This window comes from Trametes versicolor (genome assembly GCF_000271585.1).
Source record: "Trametes versicolor FP-101664 SS1 unplaced genomic scaffold TRAVEscaffold_10, whole genome shotgun sequence".
NCBI lineage: Eukaryota > Fungi > Basidiomycota > Agaricomycetes > Polyporales > Polyporaceae > Trametes > Trametes versicolor.
The window spans coordinates 2,024,864-2,045,600 of record NW_007360330.1 but is presented as its reverse complement, the minus strand read 5'-3'; the positions used below and the strand labels follow the sequence as shown (position 1 = coordinate 2,045,600).

The 20,737-nt window shown below is 58.0% G+C and overlaps 6 protein-coding genes across 6 annotated transcripts; 3 read left to right on the top strand and 3 right to left on the bottom strand.

The window, feature by feature from the left end:
• Nucleotides 1-66: 66 nt before the first annotated feature.
• TRAVEDRAFT_172942 (DNA mismatch repair protein Msh6) lies at nt 67-5,132 on the bottom strand (the record flags this gene model as incomplete). The annotated part of the gene is made up of 24 exons (XM_008044229.1): nt 67-393; nt 448-612; nt 663-688; nt 737-786; nt 837-929; nt 984-1,027; nt 1,080-1,106; nt 1,157-1,169; nt 1,294-1,670; nt 1,735-1,812; nt 1,869-1,908; nt 1,970-2,090; nt 2,142-2,292; nt 2,347-2,494; nt 2,547-2,610; nt 2,666-2,738; nt 2,800-2,920; nt 2,983-3,236; nt 3,288-3,670; nt 3,725-3,779; nt 3,831-4,411; nt 4,471-4,699; nt 4,752-5,023; nt 5,081-5,132. The coding sequence occupies 24 exons, from the start codon at nt 5,130-5,132 to the stop codon at nt 67-69; spliced, it is 3,744 nt and encodes a 1,247-aa protein (XP_008042420.1).
• A 2,760-nt stretch (nt 5,133-7,892) lies between these two features.
• On the top strand, nt 7,893-9,219 carry MnP1s (manganese peroxidase isozyme MP2; the record flags this gene model as incomplete). Its single annotated transcript, XM_008043865.1, has 5 exons — nt 7,893-7,953; nt 8,014-8,356; nt 8,415-8,615; nt 8,673-9,152; nt 9,207-9,219. 5 exons carry the CDS (start codon nt 7,893-7,895, stop codon nt 9,217-9,219), a joined length of 1,098 nt encoding a protein of 365 aa, XP_008042056.1.
• An 859-nt stretch (nt 9,220-10,078) lies between these two features.
• TRAVEDRAFT_131355 (kinase-like protein) lies at nt 10,079-11,735 on the bottom strand (the record flags this gene model as incomplete). Its single annotated transcript, XM_008044228.1, has 6 exons — nt 10,079-10,579; nt 10,632-10,797; nt 10,847-10,931; nt 10,991-11,230; nt 11,285-11,471; nt 11,526-11,735. 6 exons carry the CDS (start codon nt 11,733-11,735, stop codon nt 10,079-10,081), a joined length of 1,389 nt encoding a protein of 462 aa, XP_008042419.1.
• A 548-nt stretch (nt 11,736-12,283) lies between these two features.
• On the top strand, nt 12,284-15,158 carry TRAVEDRAFT_130647 (uncharacterized protein; the record flags this gene model as incomplete). Its single annotated transcript, XM_008044227.1, has 7 exons — nt 12,284-12,691; nt 12,753-12,961; nt 13,008-14,237; nt 14,295-14,412; nt 14,469-14,669; nt 14,728-14,976; nt 15,054-15,158. The coding sequence occupies 7 exons, from the start codon at nt 12,284-12,286 to the stop codon at nt 15,156-15,158; spliced, it is 2,520 nt and encodes an 839-aa protein (XP_008042418.1).
• A 1,204-nt stretch (nt 15,159-16,362) lies between these two features.
• Nucleotides 16,363-17,073, bottom strand: TRAVEDRAFT_130577 (uncharacterized protein; the record flags this gene model as incomplete). The annotated part of the gene is made up of 3 exons (XM_008044226.1): nt 16,363-16,524; nt 16,582-16,645; nt 16,721-17,073. 3 exons carry the CDS (start codon nt 17,071-17,073, stop codon nt 16,363-16,365), a joined length of 579 nt encoding a protein of 192 aa, XP_008042417.1.
• A 1,803-nt stretch (nt 17,074-18,876) lies between these two features.
• TRAVEDRAFT_172933 (glucose-induced degradation complex subunit FYV10) lies at nt 18,877-20,597 on the top strand. Its single transcript, XM_008044225.1, has 7 exons — nt 18,877-19,021; nt 19,080-19,262; nt 19,325-19,540; nt 19,602-19,724; nt 19,783-19,968; nt 20,032-20,355; nt 20,412-20,597. The coding sequence occupies exons 1-7, from the start codon at nt 18,962-18,964 to the stop codon at nt 20,514-20,516; spliced, it is 1,197 nt and encodes a 398-aa protein (XP_008042416.1). The 5' UTR covers nt 18,877-18,961; the 3' UTR covers nt 20,517-20,597.
• The last annotated feature ends 140 nt before the right edge of the window (nt 20,598-20,737 follow it).

The following is a 20,737-nucleotide window of genomic DNA, read 5'->3' as shown; positions in this document are numbered from 1 at the left end:
AAGTATCCGAGAGCAATCCAGCCACCGACACAACACACGACAACTCACGCCTTTCAGTCCTCAAGCTCAAGCGGCGCACTCCTGCAGACAGCCTTTCACCGCGCCCTTGAGCATCCTGAGCACCTCCCGCCTTCGGACCCTGTCCGCCGGCATCTCGAGCGCGCCCGTCGCGAGCTTGTACAGGTACGCAAAGTCCGCCTGCGCGACGATAGGCAGGCGGCCGGCCGCCTTGTTCTTCTTGCCCTCGACCTTCTCCTGGAAGTGCTTCGCAAAGTCCCTGGAGACGACCTCTGCGCGCTCGACGACCGCGAGGGGCACCCCGGCGAGGTTCGCGACGTGCGTGCCGAAGGAGGAGCTCGCGACGCCCTCGACGAGCTTGTAAAGGAAAACGAGCTGCGGATGTGGGTGAGCGTGTGTACGAGAGGGGGGAAAGAAGAGGGGGCGTACCTCGCGCTTTTCGTCGTCGACGAGCGTTTGCATGTGCATGTTGCGAATGTTGGGGTGGTACGCGAAGTCGTCCGTCAGCGACCCGTAGTGGGTTGCGAAAAATGACAGCGACAGCGTGTGCGTCGCCAGTTCGTGGAGCACCGCAGCCGCGATGGCCATACCGTCCTACGCTGGGTGAGCATCGGTGCCCCCGCGCGAGAGTAGATAAAACATACGTATGTAGAGGTCCCGCGGCCCAATTCTGAAGCAATGTTAGCACATCGAACTAAATACACGGAATGTGACTCACCATCGAGAATCACGAACGACTTCGGTGTTGCGTCGCGCAGGATCTTACAGCTGTCCGAACGTGAATGACTGGCTTACACAGGTGCGACGAGTACACGCACCATTCGTCGAGCTCAACCTTGAACGTACTGGCGTTCGAGAACATGTTGTCGTAGGCACCCATGCGGGTAAGGATAGAGTCCACCGGGCAGAGACTGTGAGTGCAGCGTTCAGCATAATTGCTACCGACGACACGCGAGTCAACTTACCGAGCTTTCGCGGCTGGTACAAGCATACCAAGTTGCGCCATGATCTGCAACCGTAGGTCAGTACGTCATGGGTTTCCGCACCAGATTTCCACATACAATGCCTGCAGCAGTCATACGCATGGCCTATATCCGTCTCAGCCAAATGTTCGCTTATTTGAAAGAGGGACACTTACTGTTGATTTACCTCTGAAAAGTACGGTGATACCGACATCAATAACATACCCCGTGACTATCTGAGCCCACTTACCCCATGTTAGGACCTGAAACACAATGATCAGCCTCCCGTCCACATCATTATCGATGTTTTGACGTACCAGTCAACAACGCGATCTTACCGACCTCGCCACCCAGCTTCACATTGTTCGGGATAAAGTCGCCCTTCAACGACCCACTCGCACACAACGCCGGGTGCCTTAAGTCCTCAAACTCGATGAACGCCTCGTCGCCCTCCACGAGCTCAGGTCTGCACGCAGGCTCCCCAAGCGCACTCGATGCCTTGGCTAAGCTGAACAGACAGTCTAGCTCGGCGAGCACCCGGATGGCGCGCAGCCATACGCTGCGGTCCAAGTCGAACTCGGCATACAGCCGGTTCTTGAACTCCTTGATGGCGGTGTTGCGGTTTTCCCGGGCTTCCTTGACCTTCCGGATCGTGGTCTGCAAGGCGGGGACGATGAAGCGCTTCGCGGCCTGTTCGACGGGTAGTTTTGGATGTTAGCCTAAGGACGAGGTAATGACTATATGCGGGCATCACCTTCGTAGACCCGCTCAGTGTCCATCCCTTAGGTGCCTTATCCCTCTCCTTGCCTTGAGTCTGGACGAGGTATATTTCCTGAGATGCAGCGGGTAAGAACAACTGTCGTGTTCTGGCCGATGACAGCGCCTTACCTTGGTGCCTTGGGCGCTGTGCCAGTAAGTGAGGTCCAACCTGACATAGCGAGCGCAAAGTCAATATCGTACATCTACACCTCCGGAGGAGAAACACGTACCCAGTCTGCTTGCGGAGCTTCTTCAATTCGCTCTTGAGCTCATTCTCTAGCTCGTTGATCTCCTCCATGATGCCGTCATACACCTCATCCTTGCCGTCTTCCGGACAAAGCTCGTCGCTCCCTACAGTCTCCTCAGCATCTCTGGCCCATATAAGAGACAAATAATACTGACCACTCTCCGGGGGCTTGAACATCGCCTGAATGTGCTTCAGGTTCGGGGTGAGGTCCGGCGCCGTGCGCAGCAGTCCGGGGATGCTCTTAGAGTCGAAGGAGTCCGCAGTCTCGGCCAAAGCAGATAGGCCCTTGCTGAGGCTCCTGAACGCCTGCATCACAGTATCAGCGAACGGATTTATATTGAAGGCGCTTTGAGGACTCACGCCGAGGACCTTGATGAAGTCCTTGACCTTGCAGTTCTTCGCGTGGATACGGGAGACGATGCGCTCCAAATCCGGAAGGCCCTTTGCGATTGCCGTGAAGTCCTTCTCGAACGTGGGGTGTTCGAGCAGGTCTTGCACCGCGTCAAGCCTGCACCAGGTGAGCCCGAATACTTGCTAGTGGTGTTCGAGACAGCGCGCACCTCGCATTGATGTCCTTTACCTCGCGAAGAGGCATACACAACCATATACGGAACAGACGTTTGCCTGCATATCGCAAGTCAGTTCGCAGTGCGGAGACGTACCCAACGCGGCGGCATACCTGAGGGAGTGATGCATCGCCCAAGCAACTTGAGCAGGGTGCCCTCCTCAGTCCCCTCGTTGTTTTGTAGGACCTACAGCATGCGTTAGACATTGAATTCCTGCTCGTAGACCACATTTCGAAAGCCGCCTCACTTCAACATGGGCGAGAGTCTGACCATCCAGGACTAGGCCCTGTCCACGCTTCATGGGATCGTATACATTGAAGTTCTTCATGCTCAAGATGTCCTTGTCGATGTTGAGTGTATGCAGGTACCTGGCAAGTGGGGCTGAGTCTCGTATCACACGCCCAAGTGAACGAGAGCGAGAGCGGAATACCAGATCATCGACCCCAGCGCCTGGATAGCTCCTTGGTGCGGGAGCATCCTTCGGATGGGCTCGGGTACAGCCTTGGTCAAGCCGTGCGGGTTGTCAGCCATCTCGTCGTCGTCCTCATCCGCAGGATAGAGCTTCTTCAGCTCCTTGATCGCCTCGTTGTACTTGAATCCCTCGCTCTCGCGCAGACTCGTCCACAAGCAGTTCCCGGGCAGGATTGACTTCAACAGCCGCGTAGTCGAGACCGACAGATTTCCCTAGTCATCACGCTCAGCATACATGCGCAACAAAGGGGGATATATGCGCACCTTAGTAAAAATGATCTCCTTCGGGCGCAGCTGGCGCATCATCGTCTCCAGCTTCGTACGACAAATATCGTCCTCGAACGCGCTGAGGTTGAACTCGCTCGTGGCGCTATCGAGCACACAAATCCCGAAAGTCTGCTTGCCGTCCTTGTCGGTCTCCACCGCCTCCTCTTCGCGGATGGAGACGCAGTGGCCCGCTTGCTCGTCTGTGAGCAGCTCCTCGTCGACGAGCGTGCCATTGGTGTAGACCTTGTTGAGCTCGCGCCGCACGATCTTGTCCTTTCCCTTGTCCTTGGCCGGTTCCTTCTTGTTCTTCTTGTCGGCAGCAAGACGCATCTCTGCCCCGAGGGCTGTCTCCGCCTGGTCAACACGTCCAACTTTGTAGCCTACATCAACAAGTGAGCCAACGTCGCGCACAAATTAGTCTGAGACAGGCAGACCTTTAGCGAGAAACTTGGCTGCCCAGAAGTTGAAGGACATCTCAGGAACGCCGACCTAACACAGGCATCAACGAATAGCTCTCCGTGTTCCGGCAACGGGACCCACCATGCTCATCTTGACGCGCTGTGTCAGTTTAAGGTCAAACTCGCGATGGCCAACGCGCGCGTCCTCCTCATACAGCTCTAGGAACTTGCCCTTCTGAAAGAACAGGATCGTGTCGAAGTGGTTCTGCTTGATCTCCCAGAACTGCTTCTCGAAAGGCGTGAAGCTCGTCCACGCCCTCGGTGGGATGTACAGGGTCCGCGGGTCGTATCCGGGCTGGCCCGGGCGCACTTCGTCCTTGTCGCGTACGTCGACCAGGAAGCTGAACGGATCCTCCGTGCTCTTTTTCTCGTCCTTCTGCTTCAGCGCGCGCTGCTCCGCCGCGGTGAGGAAGTTGCTCCCACCCATGGAGCTACTCTCCTTTTGCAAAGGCGGGCGCGCAGCGGCTTTCTTCTTCGTCTTGGGTGCCTCTTCATCCGACTCCGCGTCGGTCGCCCCGGAGGAACGGGAATACGCCGATAGACGCGACGAGGGGCGTGACGACGACGAAGCACGCGAAGACGCCCGGTCGTTGTCCTCGTCCTCGTCCTCCTCGTTGATGTCGTCTGGGACAATGAAGTCGTCGTCATCGTCGGTCTTCCGTCCTGTCAAAGTAACCGTACACGGTGAGTATAAGGCAACGTTGATCTTTCGAAGCACGTACTCCTAGATTTGCCCTTGGCGGGAGACTTCTGGTACTTCGTGAGACGTTTCGCGAAGGAATTGAGCCTTGGCGCATCCTCCTCTTCCTCCTCCTCTTCGTCGGAGAATACAGCAGACATGCGTGCCTTCTTCGACCTGCCCGAAGCCCGCTTGTATGCGAGCGGTTCGCTTGAAGCAAGGTCATCGTCGTCGTCGTCCACGACTATCTTCCGCTTCGTCCGGGAAGCCGTCTACGCAGGAACTTGTGAGTCTGCCGCAGCGCGCGTGCAACACATGACATACCGGCCTCGCCGCGCTGCTCTGCACCGCGCCCGACTCGTCCTCGTCCTCGTCCTCGATCATGTCGACGTCTATAGGGTCGCTCGTGGGCGGGGTATCCCGCGCGCTGCCCTCCGAGCTGCGCGTATACGTCGCGCTCACGATGCCCGACGACTGCGAGCTTCCCTTTGGCAGCGGCGTCCGCGCCTCCGTCACAACGGGGGAAGACGCGTCTGCATCTGGTGCTTTCTCCTTTGCAGAAGTCGCCTTCAAGTTTGGCGTCGCAGCGGTTTTCTCTACCTTCGGGGTTGCAGCAGTCTTGGCTTTGGGGGGAGCCGCCGTCTTCGCGTCACCGTCCTTGGTCGGCGTTTTGCCAAAGAAAGACATGAGGCTCTTCTGCTTCATCTTGTCCTTCTCTCCTTTCGATGAGGCCTGAGGAGGCATTTTGGGTGGTTGTGTGTGGGATGCAATCGGACGGAGGCCAGGAGGAGGGAACGAAGGCAAAGTACGCGCCAGACGCGCTCGCGACGCGGTCGTAGGCGCTCATTTCACGCGTTGTTTGGCTTTGCTTGCCCAAGTGGCGCCGTGAAAGTCATGGCCCGCCACAGCTTGATTACTTGAGTACTTGAGTGAGATGCGTATTACATTTACCAGGTTACATCCTTGTCCTACAGCTGGTAAAGAGTCGATAGGCCGTTTTTATGATCGCTTGCCTCAGAGCTTTTGTTTACCTGTGGGGCCGTACAAACAGGCGGCATATGTCGGCATACCCAAATCAGGCAGGCTTACGGCGTTGGGCTTCGACAACGCTGGTGAAAGTCCCATACTAGCACATATATACCACCATCACATCTACGCCGAGATCTGCACTAACGCTCCAGAGTCTTCAAGGCACGTCTTCGTTTCTTCACTGCGCTGCACACACCGACTAGGTGGTTTATGACCCCGGTCTGGCCCTACTTCTGATCAGGAGTTCAGCAAAGAATGTGAAGGTTGACGCAGGCTCGGAACATGCCTGCTCAGGCTGTCTCCCACTCAAGCCCGTGCTCGTTCAAGAGGTCAAATATGGCTGGCAGTCTGCACCAGAGCTTGCGCCGCTCCGCTCGTGAGTGCTCCGTCAATTGGTATCTGCACTGTTTGCATAGGTCCGGGAGCGATAAGTATTGCTGCTATGGGTGGAGGGGCCAAGGCGATCTATCGTCGAGCTGGCACAGGAAATTTCTTTCCAGGATGAGGTTACACATTGCTGGCGTGGTACAGGTAATTACAGCTGGAACATTGAATTGGTCTTTTAGGAGTCGATGGCATTCGAACCGCAGTGTCCCGAAGCCTTTGATGACCCGTCGGAGGTCTTCGGGAGCAAGATGTTGCACAGTGCCGCTGCAAGCAGGCCTTTGTAGACCCTGAATGCCCGAGTACCGGCCACCAGTACGATGTTCCCGTCCTCGAGCCAAGTATCCGTATTGCGGGCCAACTTGCTCACACCGATGTCTTCGCCGACCGTTAAATCATGACTATGATCGTGACTATCTCTAGGACATATACCGTCGATAATTTGGGCAGGTGCAGCGACGGTGTTGGCTTCGGAGGTCATCATTCAGCAGCTACGGATGTCTACTGGCTGAAACTCTGGGTCGGTGTTGGCGCTCAGTGAACTGCGAACAGCGATGCGTCGACCGCAGGGACGAAGAGGCGCCCGCATGTCAGAACGCCACGAAGGAGGCCTTGTGTGGCGCTGTTTGGCGCCTCTTCGCGGCGATCAACGTGGAACGGAAACATTGGAGTCCCCGCAATGTCTTGCTTCAGCTCTTACCACACTGTGCAGGACCATTCGTGCTCAGCTGGTCGAATGCGCCTCAACCCCGGGCAGGCACAGCACACCTGCATGATCAACGGCGCTATCTTGACGGAGTTCTGACGAGAGAACGATGGGGACCCACGCCGGCTCTCGGGACATCCAGCGCGTTCAAGCCTCCTGGCGAAGTCGTTCACAGGCCCCTCATCTTTCCCGCCGCCCTTTCGATAGCCGCGCTGGCATCCTGTCTTGGCATAACCCTCGTTGTGTTGCTTTTCGGCCATCTCTGGCGTTTGTTTCTATCCATACATTCCGTCTTGCCAGCATGCCTTCCGTCTATCCATCATGCCTCCGCGCTGATCACTTACTGCTGAGCAATTCCCGATCTCACATTGGTCGCAGTCGGTCAACGTGCTCGAGGACGTGCAGCTGACTCGGACCGTCGGTAAGACTGCGCGCTCCGACCGAGCATCACAATTCACCGTCGGAGGTGACCGAAAGCTTACTCGTAAAAGATGCAATCTTCTCCCGGTCGTCCAGCCCTTTGACGTCGGGTGCAGTGTTGACATTGCCAGTATCTTGGGCGGGGGACGCTTGAAACGGCGCGCTCGCAGGTTCTATGCAGCGGGTAACTAGTCGCAATCATTCTTCCTAGCACATATCTCTGCGGTCCTGACACATCACACAGCTATGGGCGGGAACGCATACGTACCCAGTTCGTCGAGCTCTCACGCCCGATCACTCTCTTTCTCAAGGTTCCCATGGTCCGGGCCAACCCAACAATCGGGGCGGTACCTGTCCTCGTTTCATCCAAGGGGCTACCCGCCCGAAATGGTGATAGTTGCGTTTCTCACTCCACCCGTGGATGCGTCTCATCCGTCGTGCTCGCCCAGAAACGCAGTCCGCAGTGCCGGTTGCGTACGCGGACCTACTCGGCTCCGGGTGCCGAGCTTTGCGCGCACCCACCGCCCTCTTGCCTTTCTCATGCAACCCCGTCGGTCCCTGCACACCAGCTGTGCAGCTGTCCAAGGAACAGCCCTTGCCGGGTGTCCGTCCGGTCGTTTGGGCGCGCGATCCCCGCCCATTGGCTATTCAGCAGCGTGCTAGCGATGCACCAAACCCACGGTTTGCTCTCTCTGCCCATAAGCCCGGTTGCCGTCTTTCACGCTGTCAAAATACCTCCGACGTGATTGGTCGCAGCGCAAAGATCGCTGTACGACACTGCGCGCGCACCGCAGAGAGGTAAGTAGGATCGCGCAGAGGCGAGGGCGGTATAAAGAGGGTACGGGCGACGCCTCATAGTCCTCAGAGCATCGTCTTCTCTTCTTTCTTCTCATCCAGCTCTTCTGAGCCATCTCTACTCGCAGACCATGGCTTTCAAGATGCTTGCTTCCTTTGTTTCTCTTCTCGCCGCCCTCCAGGTGACCAACGGTACGTTTCCTTCCCTCGTCCCCAGTCCACGGCCACGGTCTGACAGGATCTGTCCCATAGGTGCTCTCACCCGCCGTGTGGCGTGCCCGGACGGTGTTAACACCGCTTCCAACGCCGCGTGCTGTGCCCTCTTCCCCGTCCTCGAGGACATCCAGAAGAACCTCTTCGACGGCGGCGAGTGTGGCGAGGAGGTGCACGAGTCCCTCCGTCTCACCTTCCACGACGCCATCGGCATCTCGCCCAAGATCGCCGCCACCGGCTCTTTCGGTGGTGGAGGTGCTGACGGCTCCATCGCCATCTTCGACGACATCGAGCCTAACTTCCACGCGAACAACGGTGTCGACGACATCATCGAAGCCCAGGCGCCGTTCATCGCCGCCCACAACCTGACCACCGCCGACTTGTACGTGTTCCCGTCCTGATTTTCCAACTCTCCCACAATGGCTGACATGGGATTACAGCATCCAGTTCGCGGGTGCTATCGGTGTTAGCAACTGCCCTGGTGCGCCCCGCCTCGACGTCTTCGTCGGCCGCAAGGACGCCACCCAGCCCGCGCCCGACGGCACCGTCCCCGAGCCCTTCGACTCGGTCGACAGCATCCTCGCCCGCTTCGACGACGCCGGTGGCTTCTCTGCTGCTGAGGTCGTCGCTCTCCTCGCCTCGTAAGCGCCTCTCACTCCGCATGGTCAGCGCACAGGCACTGATATTGTCCTCCACAGGCACACCATCGCGGCGGCGGACCACGTCGACCCGACGATCCCGGGCACGCCGTTCGACTCCACCCCCGAGCTCTTCGACACGCAGTTCTTCATCGAGACGCAGCTCAAGGGCACCGCCTTCCCCGGCACCTCGGGCAACCAGGGCGAGCTCGAGTCCCCGCTCGCGGGCGAGCTCCGTCTGCAGTCCGACGGGCTCCTCGCGCGCGACTCGCGCACCGCGTGCGAGTGGCAGTCGTTCGTCGACAACCAGGCGAAGCTCCAGAGCGCGTTCAAGGCCGCGTTCAAGAAGATGACGATCCTCGGGAGCGACATCAACGACCTCGTCGACTGCTCGGAGGTCGTGCCCACGCCGCCTGCCCCCGCCAGCCCGGCGCACTTCCCCGCGGGCCTCGGCATCGACGATGTTGAGCAGGCGTGCGCGGAGACCCCCTTCCCCACGCTCCCCACCGACCCTGGACCCGTCACCTCCGTGGCCCCTGTGTAAGTTCTTCCTTTCCACCGTGCCCAGCATGACACTGACGGTGTTCTTTACAGCCCCCCCTCGTAAGCGACGAAATGGATGGACGACGGCGCGCTCATCTAGCACGGATGAGGGTGCTTTAGACCCTTATGGACCCCGACTCTCTCTCACGCATTTTACGGATTCATTGACATGGGATAGAGCGTAGCATAACTTGACTGAGGACTTAATATCTATTAGCCGCTTTCGTTGGCTTTGCATTTCACTTTAACTTGATACGAGTGAAATGGCGAGCAGCAAGATGTTCTATTCGACGGGGTGCTGCCAAGTGCGGTACAAAGTAAGGTCCGATCTTCTACTGTTACAAGTCCATGAATGAATTCCCCATTTGTGACGCTTTTTGCGACTGTGAAGTAGATGCTTCTAAGAAGAGTTAACGAGGGACCTGATGTCTTGTGCCCATCTATCTAGGACTGCTTGATCGGCGAAGTCGTATGTGTATTCTTTCTCTACCTGTGTAACTGGTCAGCTAAACCTGCTCTCAGAGATTGGTAGTCGAAAGCGCCCATGCTTTACCGTATGCAGCACGAGCTTATGGCCAGCCTCGACTGTGCGACACCCCATCACTGTGCTCTTGTCCGCCTTCTTTGCGCCCGCACCGCTGGCCTCGCCACCAGCGCGCGAAAACACGAACGAACGCTTCACATCAGCCGCCCTCGCCGGTCCCGCCCCATCCTTCTCATCCACCAACACGCACACCACCCTCGGCCCCGACGTCAACAACAGCGCGCACGGCCGCGCCTGCTTCAGCAGTCCCTTGCGCAGCTGCGTCCGCACTCCCGCGACCCTGCGGAGCGTCTCGCCGGGCTCGAGCACAGCGGACCTACAAGATTGACAGGTCAGATAAGGTTTCAGGTTTCCCCGCCCGGGAGCGTGCGCGAAGCACTCACCAGTCCCTGTCTTTGAACACCGGGTCCGTGGCGGGGGCTTCTTCGGACGCCGGCGCCTCGGACTCCGCAGCCAAGGGCCCGACGCCCGCGTCTGCGTCCGGGGCCGAGGAATCGGACACGGTCTCCACGACCTCGGACAACACCGCGTCAGGGGGGACATCGACGGGCGTCGACGTGCTCGAGGGCGTGAGTAGCCCGTTGGCCATGGTCGAGAGCGGGTCGCCGTCCAGGGGCCCAGGCGAGCGCAGGTTCGCGAGACTGAATTCTTGCACCATGCTTTCCCAGACGTCCTCTTCGTCCCCGGAGCCGTGGGGCTGGGCGGGTGCGGCGATTCCAGTCTCGATAGGAGGTGGGGGATCTGTCCAGAGCGTGTCCCAGGAGATCGGGGGAGTGCTGGGATCTTCTTCGGCGCCTTGCGCGGAGAATAATGGGTGGTCGCGTAGTTCAGAGGGCGAGGATTTGGGCTCAACTCCGAGCCGGTCCGCGGGGTCCAGGACCTGTGGTATAATTAGGGCGGAGGTGACAATCGTGTGAGCGCCGAATACGCACAAGGAGGCGTTGCACGAAGTCTTTGGCTACGTCGTAGAAGCCGTCGGGGAACGTGTAGTCTAGTGCCTCTATCTTGCGGAAGCTCTGGTAGTCGTTGATGGCAGCGAACGCCGGCATGCCAGCAACAAGGAAATACAACGTGCAGCCAATCGCCCATATATCGGAGCTGAGGAATGTTAGGTGTGAGCGATACGAGTATCCTGAGAAACTCCCACCTGCTGCTCGTCGTCTTCGACGCCCGGTTGAGTAGCTCGGGAGACACGTACGCTGCGCTTCCCACAAACGAGCTCGCGCGCGGGGCTTCACGTCCACGGAGTTACGTTGGAGATTCATAGATACGAGATAGTGTTCGTACTTACATAGATCACCGTCGGGAGCGTTGTATGCGGACCCGAAGTCCGTGAGCTTCACCCTGAACTCGCTATCCAGCAGCACATTCTCCGGTTTTAGATCCCGGTGCACAACGCCCTTACTATGCATCCACAGCACAGCATCGACGATCTGTGCGGTGTACCACCGCGCACATGGCAGGTTGAGGGAGCCGTGCTTCTTCACCAAGTCGGCTAGATCACCGTTGTCCGCGAGATCTAACGCAAAGTCTAGTCCCGATATGATCAGCTTCTATAGGTGGAGTAAGTGGTAATGCGGTTTACACAGAGAAGTCTCGTCTTGGAACGCGGCATGCATGCGGATAATCCCTGGGTGCCCGTTGGAGAGTTTGGCGAGGGTGTCCTTCTCGACAGTCGCGTACTTGACTTTCTTCAGTTTGATCAGCTGTGCTTTGCTGAGTATCTTGAGGGCATAGCGCTTCTCGGTCATGACCTGGGTTGCCTCCATAACCTATGCCTAGACGTTGGCTTCCGCGATGGCTCACACAAAATAGGGTGGACGTACGGTGGACCATGACCCACTCCCTAGCTCGCGCAAGAACTTGAAGTCGTTCGGCGTGACCATGCTGGGAGGTTTTGAGGAGGAGGAGGGCGAAGGCGCGGATGCATATGGGCCGGGAGAACTGTTTATGGCGGTGGGGCGATCGACAGCCTGAGTGCGAGGCTCGTCGTTCTTGAAGTCGACGTATGCCCATGCTGGAGGCGCGCTGGCCATCCTTGGTCTTGAAAGGTGCCACCGAGCGTTCGGGGTATATGATTTTGTGGTCGTGGTCGCGGACCCGGTACACACTGCAGTGACAGACAATGCTACTGGTATTCAAGCTGGCAGCGCTCAACGGTATAAGGTTGACCAGACCATACTCCGAGCCTAGAGCTTCTGAGCTGAGAATTCTGCGGTATCAAGAAATGCAGATCTGGCGTCGTTAATCAGAGACGACGAGGACGGATGTAAATTCGGAGTAGTAAGAGAGCAAGAAGGGTGCCGGTGTGTAGCTACATGATAGTGTGGCGCTTCGGGCGCTTCCGTGGGCGTTTGTGTGAGTCTCAGCGCGTTGTATTTCTGTTTTCAACCTCTACCTCCTCGCTTGTATCTATATCTCTCGGCCTGCAATGGCGCGTTTTAGGGCCTATGTCTCGGATAGCGAAGAGGAAGAAGATGTCTCTATGGAGGTGCCGCCGCCACAACCAGAGAAGCCCTCGAGGGAGGAAGACCACAATATGGAGGATGATGAAGTGCTGGTTGTGGCGCGTCCCAACCGCATCATGAACCGCGAGCCAAGCGACGTGGAGGATGACGACGATGATGATGACGACGACGAGGAGGAGAGCGAAGAAGACGAGGTGGACGAAGAGTTGGATGATGAAGACGAGGACGAGGATAGCGAGGACGACGCGCGAGGACGAACCTCCGCTCCCTACAAAAGTGGCCCGCGTGATGCCCGCGGGCCTCCTGGGGACACGACCATTATACCATGGGCGAGGGAAATTGGCGTGGACCCGCAGAAGATGCACGTCATGCAAACTTCCCTTTTCCGAATGCCGGAAGAAGAACGTGCCCTCAAAGCTCTCAATCAGCCCCAGTCGCGTAAGAGACTCCTGCTTCCCTCCACCCTCAGCCGGAAACACAGTAGAGACTCCGAAGGCGAGGGCTACCGCGCAGATTCACGTCAGGTGCGTCCTGCAATAATGTGCCCAAGCTCAGCAAGGTTGCTGAAGTGGCGCGGATTCTCAGCGCGCGTCGTTCGCGCACGACATAGAACCCGAACCGTATCACCCATCACGGAAATACTCGCGCGTAGAAAGCTCTGCATCCGCGTTTTCAGGCTATGAGCACGCATATATTGATGCCGGCCTGTCATTTGGCCGCTCGTTCCGCGTAGGATGGGGTCCTGGAGGAACGCTTGTCCACCTAGGCGAACTCTGCGGACCTGCAAGCTCATCGTAGGTGCTTTCCACACGCGGTAGACGGTGAACTCATAGTTTGTAGGAAATCCTCCGCCAACGCTTCAGTCATCAAGCTCAGCAAGATACCTCTCCTCTCCGCAGACGCGTCTGACGCGTCAGCGCAGTCCTCCCGCTTGCTCTCCCACCATCTCAGCAACACCGTGATTGAAGAAGATGCAGACGGCGTCCCGTTTGCCAATCCTTCTCTCAGGCTCACCTTCGCGTCCTTCGTGGCGCAATTCCCATCAACCGACCTCTCTTTCGAACCTGCTTTGTTTCGCCTGGGCCACGCTTTGTTCGACCCAATTGACTTCCGCTTTGACGATGTTCCGGACGTCCACGTCAGGCATCGCATCAGAGCCATTAGGCGAAAGACCGAACTGTCGAAATGGCTCAAGACCGCCGTCTCCTCCGCAATGGACGCCGACCTTCGTGACCATCTTGACACGAAATGGGACAGGACGGTATTCACGTTGCTCAGTGGCTACCAGGTCGAGCGCGCGTGCGAGACGGCGGCCGATGGCGGTAACGTCAAGCTGGCGTCACTCATTGCGCAGTGCCCCGGTGACGCAGAGTTCCGGGCAGATCTGCAGGAACAGCTCGAGATCTGGCGACAAGAGCGAATCGACGCTCACATGGGCGAGGGAACCCGCAAGGTCTACGCGTTGCTGGCCGGAGTTGCGGATACACTCAAGGGCTCGGGCGGCAGCGGGATTGAGCAGAGCGCAGACGTGGACCTCGCGCGGGGCCTAGACTGGAAGCGCGCGTTTGGTCTGCAGCTGTGGTATGGGCTGCCGATGGACGCATCTCTCGCGGATGTTTTCGACGCGTACGACACTTTGTGGAAGGAAGGGCGATCCAATGTTGCGCCACCTGCACCCTGGTACGCAGAGCGCCCAGACAGCGCAGACTCGCTCTGGAAGCTACCTAGAGAAGCGCAGCACCCGGACGCTCTATACTTGCTCATCAAGCTAGCCGCGGACCCAGATTGCAATCTGTCCGAGGTTCTCTCCTCGTTCTCCTTCAGCCCGTCTCCCACCGACTACCGGCTTCCTTGGCATCTTTACATCCTCCTCTCCCGGTGCCTGCGTGCCCGCGATCTCGCGGACAGAGATACCTCGGTGAGACGAAGAGATCAAGAAGACGATGACGGGGTGGAAGGGCACAGCCCCAGTGCCGATCTGCTGGCGAACAGTTATGCATCTCAGCTGGAGCAGCTCGGCATGATCCAGGAGGCCGTGTTCGTCCTGCTGCACGTCGAAGGGTCTGCGGGGTACGTGATTTGGTTCCGCTCGGGTTTGAAATCGAGGCTGACGGTGACCTCTTGCAGACGGGTGAAGGTGATCAAGGAGTTGCTGACTCGTTCGGCCGCGAAGCTTGATGACTGGGTGACCCGTGGGCTCGTCGGGAGTCTCAAAATCCCCGTAGCTTGGATCAACGAAGCTAAGGTACGAGACGGAAGCAAACTTCTCGTTCCTGCATCTTCTGATATGTGGCATCCCAGGCTATCCACGCCCTCGACAGCGGGAAGGTGTACGAGGCCTACGAACTGTATCTCTCTGCGGGATTGTACAACGCTGCCCACGACATCGCCGTACTCGAGCTGGCGCCGGACGCTGTCATTCGTGACGACCTTGCGCTTCTACGCGAACTGTTTGACGTCTTTGACGGCCGCCCTGTCAACGGCTGGAACGAGCGCGGAAAGGTACCGTCCCCGGCCTGTTCATTTGCTATAGGTAGTTTATTTACTTTGCGTCGCACAGGTGTTCCTGGACTACGCCCAAGCCCTGACTCGCCTCCCCCAACTGCGGGAACGCCTCGTCCAGGGCGACGGCGCGCTCGATGCGGACGAAACGTCCGAGCTCGACCACTTCTCCCGTAGCGTGCCCAAGCTTGTCAGCATCCTTCCGGACGTACTCCCCGATCGCTCAAACATTCGCCACACCGCGGCGGCGGCGGAGATGACCACACGTCTCGTGCGCCATCTCGACCAGATCCGGCCTGTGGCCCTCGTGAGTGCCCGTTTCTCCTTCGAGTGTGTGTCGCGTGTGTGGACGGCGGCTGATATCGATGCCGGGTGCTCGCACAGGCGCAAGCTCAGATCCGGACGCCCTTCTTCGGCGAGGCGACGCGGGTGCGGAACATCCACTCGACCATGTACGAGCGGTTCCTCCGGACGATCGAGGTGGCATGATCATCGCCCGGCGTATGTATGTATATACCGTAACGCGCACCCAGCGTTGGTCAGGGCACGAATATAGCATGAAACAACAACAGCGCGAGCCTCAGACTCAGCCTATATCCTTCCGGCCGTCCACGACGGAGCTTGGCTATTCCCCGTACAGAGACCGAGTCAGCAGCGCCCAGTTCCCATTGCTTGTCAGGACGATACGGGCCACAACACGGCACACACGCCACCGGGTCACCGGCTTCTCCACGCTGCGGATGGTCCGAGGCGTCGTTGCGCCCACAGCAGAGAGCGCGCTCGCAACGCGCCCGCGCCCGCCCTCGCCCTCGCCCCAGCACCAGACACCACCACCCGAGCTGGGCTGACCAAGGCCCGCCGGTGGCGCCCCGTACGCGACGGTGAGGCGGGACGGCGACTGAGATCAGATGTGGCACAGATTAGCGTTGCGCCCCGCCGGTGCACCGCTCTGTCTGACTCTCATGGACTGCATTGAGCCGACGCATGGCGATGATCGTGCAGTGTGCCCTTGTACTTGCTTGCGGTTGCCGGCGGGGATCTCCAGGCTCCAGGGACGTCCCTGTCTCACGAGTTGGCTCACCGGTTGCTCGCCGCGATTATGGGCGTCTACTATACCTTCCGGAGTGGTGTACAGCCACTTGCACTTGAGATGCGTAGGGTTGCTCCAAGAAGCACCTGTGCAGCTGACAAAGTCTAGTATCGTGTGGCTCATGCGAGTGAGTGAGCGGATGATGAAGCCGTCGTGGGTGACAGGCACGCTGCTTGATCTCGGGAGCGAGACTGAGCTGCAGTGATTTGCAGTATGAGGCCCCAGTGAGCTCGAAAGATGCTGCCAGTGAACTTACATGAAGGATGACCGTATATGAATGAAGTCACTCAGCCAGGCAATGTGGTTCCGATAACAACGTTGTATATATCAAGAAATAAGACGAGGTGTGCTACAAATAGATATACTATACAGGCAAGTAGGGTTGGGGCACCTATCTACTAGATACACGAAGGATACGGGTATGGACAAGACATTATGTACTATATACCAGTGGATAACAAGAAAGCCAAGAAAGCAGAACGACTGGGATAATAATACGGCCAAGATGCACGCTCGGGGGCGATTGAAGTCTAGGGTGATGTGGGCGTGCAGATGTCATCTATGGTGGGTCGATCACGGATGGGCGCGGCGCAGCCCAGCGCTTTAGTCGATGTTGTGGCCGCAGCAGAGCATGACGGTCGCGACGAGGCAGGCCTCAAGCATACCCGCCTGCAGCGCCTCCTGCGTCATCTCGAGCATAACGTTGTTCGGGATGCGCGCAATGCGCGCGAGCACGCGGGGGGCCTGCGATTGCACCTTGTACAGCTGTTCAACGAGATATCAGTCTCAGCCACTGACGGACACGGCGGGTGCGGGACGTACGCAGATGAAGCCTTCCATGGGGGCCCAGCCGTACTGGACGCCACGGAAGTCCATGACGCGGCGGCTATAAAAGGGAACGGGTCAGATATGCGCGTTTGGCTCCTTGACAAGTGAGCACCGCAGGGGCTCGGTCACGCACCTCTGGTCCGAAGCCAGGCGGAGCCAGTCCCGTACACGCTGCTTCGCAGCGACGCCGTGGACCTCGACGGTGGCGTGAGGCTGCCACTGCACCATCGCGGCATTGCGGCTCTCATTATCCTTGAAGATGGTGCATGCGGGCGCGGTGGGCTCCGTGACGACGCGGTACACAGTCCGCTGCTGCGGGCCGACCACGGTGGAGTTGAGAATAGTAGTCTTGAAGCTCGTGAAGGTGAAGGTGACGCTGTTCGGCATTGCGCTCGGGGGGTTCGACGCGGGGGCCGAGGGGAGTGCGCCGAATACCGACGGGGCCGCGCCGCCCTGCTGCCATTGACCGTACGGGTTGTTGTTCATGGTGAGAATGGGTGGGGATGGGAGAGTGGTGGAGGGTTGCTTGGAAGAAGACCTGGCTTAAATGAGAAGAGCGAAGAACGGTTGGATGACGTTGAGGAGAGATATACAACCTCGTATATATACAAACATGCGCTGCGTCAGTGACGCTCCGCGCCGACTTGCTGAGACACCGCGGCGACGCCAACCAGTACGCCGGGAGCGTATCCACGAGCGAGCGCCTCAAAATACAATGCCAACGCGGGACGAGTTGGCTAGGAACGGAATAGGAGGTGCAGGTCGTGATTGCAGACGCAAGGGGAACCTCGGGCTCGGTCTCGGTTTCACATTGCAGGCGTCGGCAGCGTCCCGTCCTTACGGACCATCGCGCATAACTCCAGCCGTGAACGCATGCTGTGCAAAGTCCAATTGCTTCATTGCGATATTTTCTATGGGCGTTGCCTATGTGAGATTGGAATACGCCTGAGGATGTGATATCTTCTCACCGCTGCGGAAGAGATCTCTTCGGCATCGAAAGTATTCTCCGTACTGTATGGCTATGCATTGACCACCTTGACCCGCCTCGGGCTGCAGACGGATGAGGATGGCGGAGGCTGAGCAGCGGTCTGTGCCTGCAGATGATGGGCGGCAGTGTACACCATGATCCCACGTGGCGACGTGGCCACTTCCTGTTTGGGAGGTGACTTGGATCAGCATCACAGCTCTCGCGTGCGAGTCGCGTGCGTCCGATGGTGGAGAAACGTGGCCAACACCGAATCTCAGATGCGCCGCAGCGACATCCAGGTTTGGGTTTCTTCCCGGGCGTTTGTCCAAGCTTCGGTGCGCTCGTGTACCTTAGCCGGTAGCAGGTGATGGTCGAGTTCATGCATGAGAGAAAGACTGTTGAGCTGATGCAGGAGTCACGTACGTTTCGATATATGCGAACGCCGAAGTGGATGTCGGACGACCGCCACAGCCGAGACCGCCCGATCCACCACGCCGGTTGGCAGCCTGTGCATCGGGGTGGTCTGGGTGCTTTCGGGACCTGAAGGACTGGACTCAGCACGCGACTGTACATGTGCAAAGATTGTAAGCATGCATATGCCAGAAGGCCATGATCTGTAGGACATGTTGTGGGCGCTAAAGCCAGTTGCTTCAGCCACACACATCGTGAAAGCAGATATCCAACATTGTGTTCCCGGCTAGTCGCAGCATCCAGTAAGAAGAGACTGGCGGAGTTGTTCCTGCTTGTCCCCGCAGATAGACGCTAATTGATCCGCGATGCATCATCTGTCCGGTCGGGGAACGCACAGGTTGTCGATTTGTTTGACGTGAAGCTCAGTACATGTGAAACAACGCCGTAAAAGTTCGTAGAGACCGGAAGACGATAGCTGCCCCTATCAGGCGCACTCACCTCGGAAAAACAGAGAAATGATCAGACGCTTTAGGCATCCGGAGCAGCGCGAGCTCAGTTCCGAAGCAACGCATGGGGCCTCCAGGAGAGACGGCGTGAGGTGTTTCCCGTCTGTGGCAAATCATTTCAAGCCCGATTTCCCGTTCCCCGAAGTGAAATACGAGGACTCAGCGTACGCGCTTCTGTGTGTTTGTTACACCGAGATGTCGGAGGAAGACCTCCCATATGCATGTTGCCCTACCGCGAGGTGGTGAGAGGAAAGAAGGTGCTGTCGGAAGTTACCGAAATCAGGCTCATCAATAAGAGCTTTGCTTCCATTAGTGATCAATAGTATGACATAAGTATGCTCAACACAATCATTACTAGTCGAGCTCTCTAATGAGCGTCTATGTAAGCTCTCGGCTTGCCTTCGTGCATCTGTGTTCTCTAAGCTGCCTGCCCTACCTGTCTCTGCTCGATATCCCGGTATATCAACATCTGATCTGCGCTTGAGGCAGTATGAGCTACCACAAAGTGAACGTAGACGGCATCATGCTCTTCGAGCAGCCGTTTGCCCGGGTACAGCCCGTCTCGACCTCCGGATCATGCATTACACGCATTTACCCGTTGTGTCCAGGTGCCCTACGAGAACTACCGCAAGGTGTTCCGTGCGTCCCAGAAGAACATCGAGAAGGAGCTCGGCGCCGTGCAGAACACCGCCAAGGACCTTGCGAGCAATAAGACTCCCGAGGCGGATGTAGAGGCTACCACGAAGGCTATCGACGGCATGATTGCACGGGTTGAGGGGCTGAAACGCAAGGTGCGGCCGCAGTATGCACAAACTCGCTGAGGACATCTGACCCGCCGTCCCGTACGGAACAGCTGTCGGACATGCAAGAGACCGCGGCGAAGCCGACGCTGGATGTGCTTCGGGAGCGGCTGCAGCACCTCGGCACGCTCGAGCGGCTGGAGTCCACGACCGAGCCCGAGTTTACGCGGTGGACCGATACGCGTCTGGACCGCTGGATTGTGGATTGGGCGTTGCGGAACGGCAAGGAGAAGACGGCGCGCATGATAGCATCGGAGAAAGGCATAGAGGTGCGGCCTCAGCTGCGCTCGCGGGCATGCGGGAGTGCTAACCAAATAACGGCGCGCGCAGAAACTGGTGGATATCGATCTGTTTTCGGACATACGCCGCATCGAAGACGCGCTGAACCGCAAGAGCTGTACGGAGGCGCTTGCATGGTGCAGCGAGAACAAGGCTGCGCTGCGTAAACTCAAGGTGCGGCTACTTTCGCTCACTTAGCGGCGACATTACAAATCTAAACTTTACGTTTCAGAACACTCTGGAATTTGACCTGAGACTGCAAGAATACATCGAGCTGGCGCGGGCGCGCAAGACGGTTGAGGCGATGGCTTACTCCAAGAAACACCTCCTACCGTGGCAAGACACGCACTACAAGCAGATCGTGCAAGCAGCAGCGCTCCTCTGTTGCCCGCCGACCACAGCATGTGGCCCCTACAAAGTGAGCCAGACACGCTTGCGTCACGGCGTGCGTCATCCGTGCTATATCTGACACGCCACACAGCGCCTGTACGATCCGTCCCGGTGGTCGACGCTCGTGCAGTCGTTCCGGCTCGCGATATATCACCTCAGCACGCTCCCGACAGAGCCGCTGCTGCACCTCGCGATGTACGCGGGGCTTGCGTCGCTGCGGCTGCCGGCGTGCTACACGCGTGGGTCGCGCAACGCGGACTGCCCGACTTGCAACGTGGATCTCGGCGAGCTCGCGAAGGAGGTGCCGTTCAGCCACCACGTGAACTCGACGATCGTGTGCCGCGAGCGGTATAAGATCATGGACGCGGACAACATGCCGCTCGCGCTGCCCAGTGGGCAGGTGTACTCCAAGGAGGTGCGTGCCGTTTCAGGTTCTACATTTCGCAAGTACTGACCGGTGGTGGTGTGCAGCTCTTTGATGATCAGGCCGCTAAGAATGTTGGCTGGGTGTTCGATCCGAAGAAACCCATAGAGAGGGCGCGGTACACCGAGCTCCGGAAGGTCTTCATCTCATGAGGTAGCGGCGGCGTTCAGTTTGGGTTTGTCTGGATGTACACTATGACAGGATGTATGAACACTGTATTATCTCACTATACCGGATAACATGCGTATGAGTCTCACACACGCGCAGTATCCATCGGCGGCCGGCGAACTGATCGTCATATTTACCGGTGGACAAACTGCACTGCTTCCGCATATTGTACGACGTAGTCAAGAAGGAAGTATGTCAGGTGGTT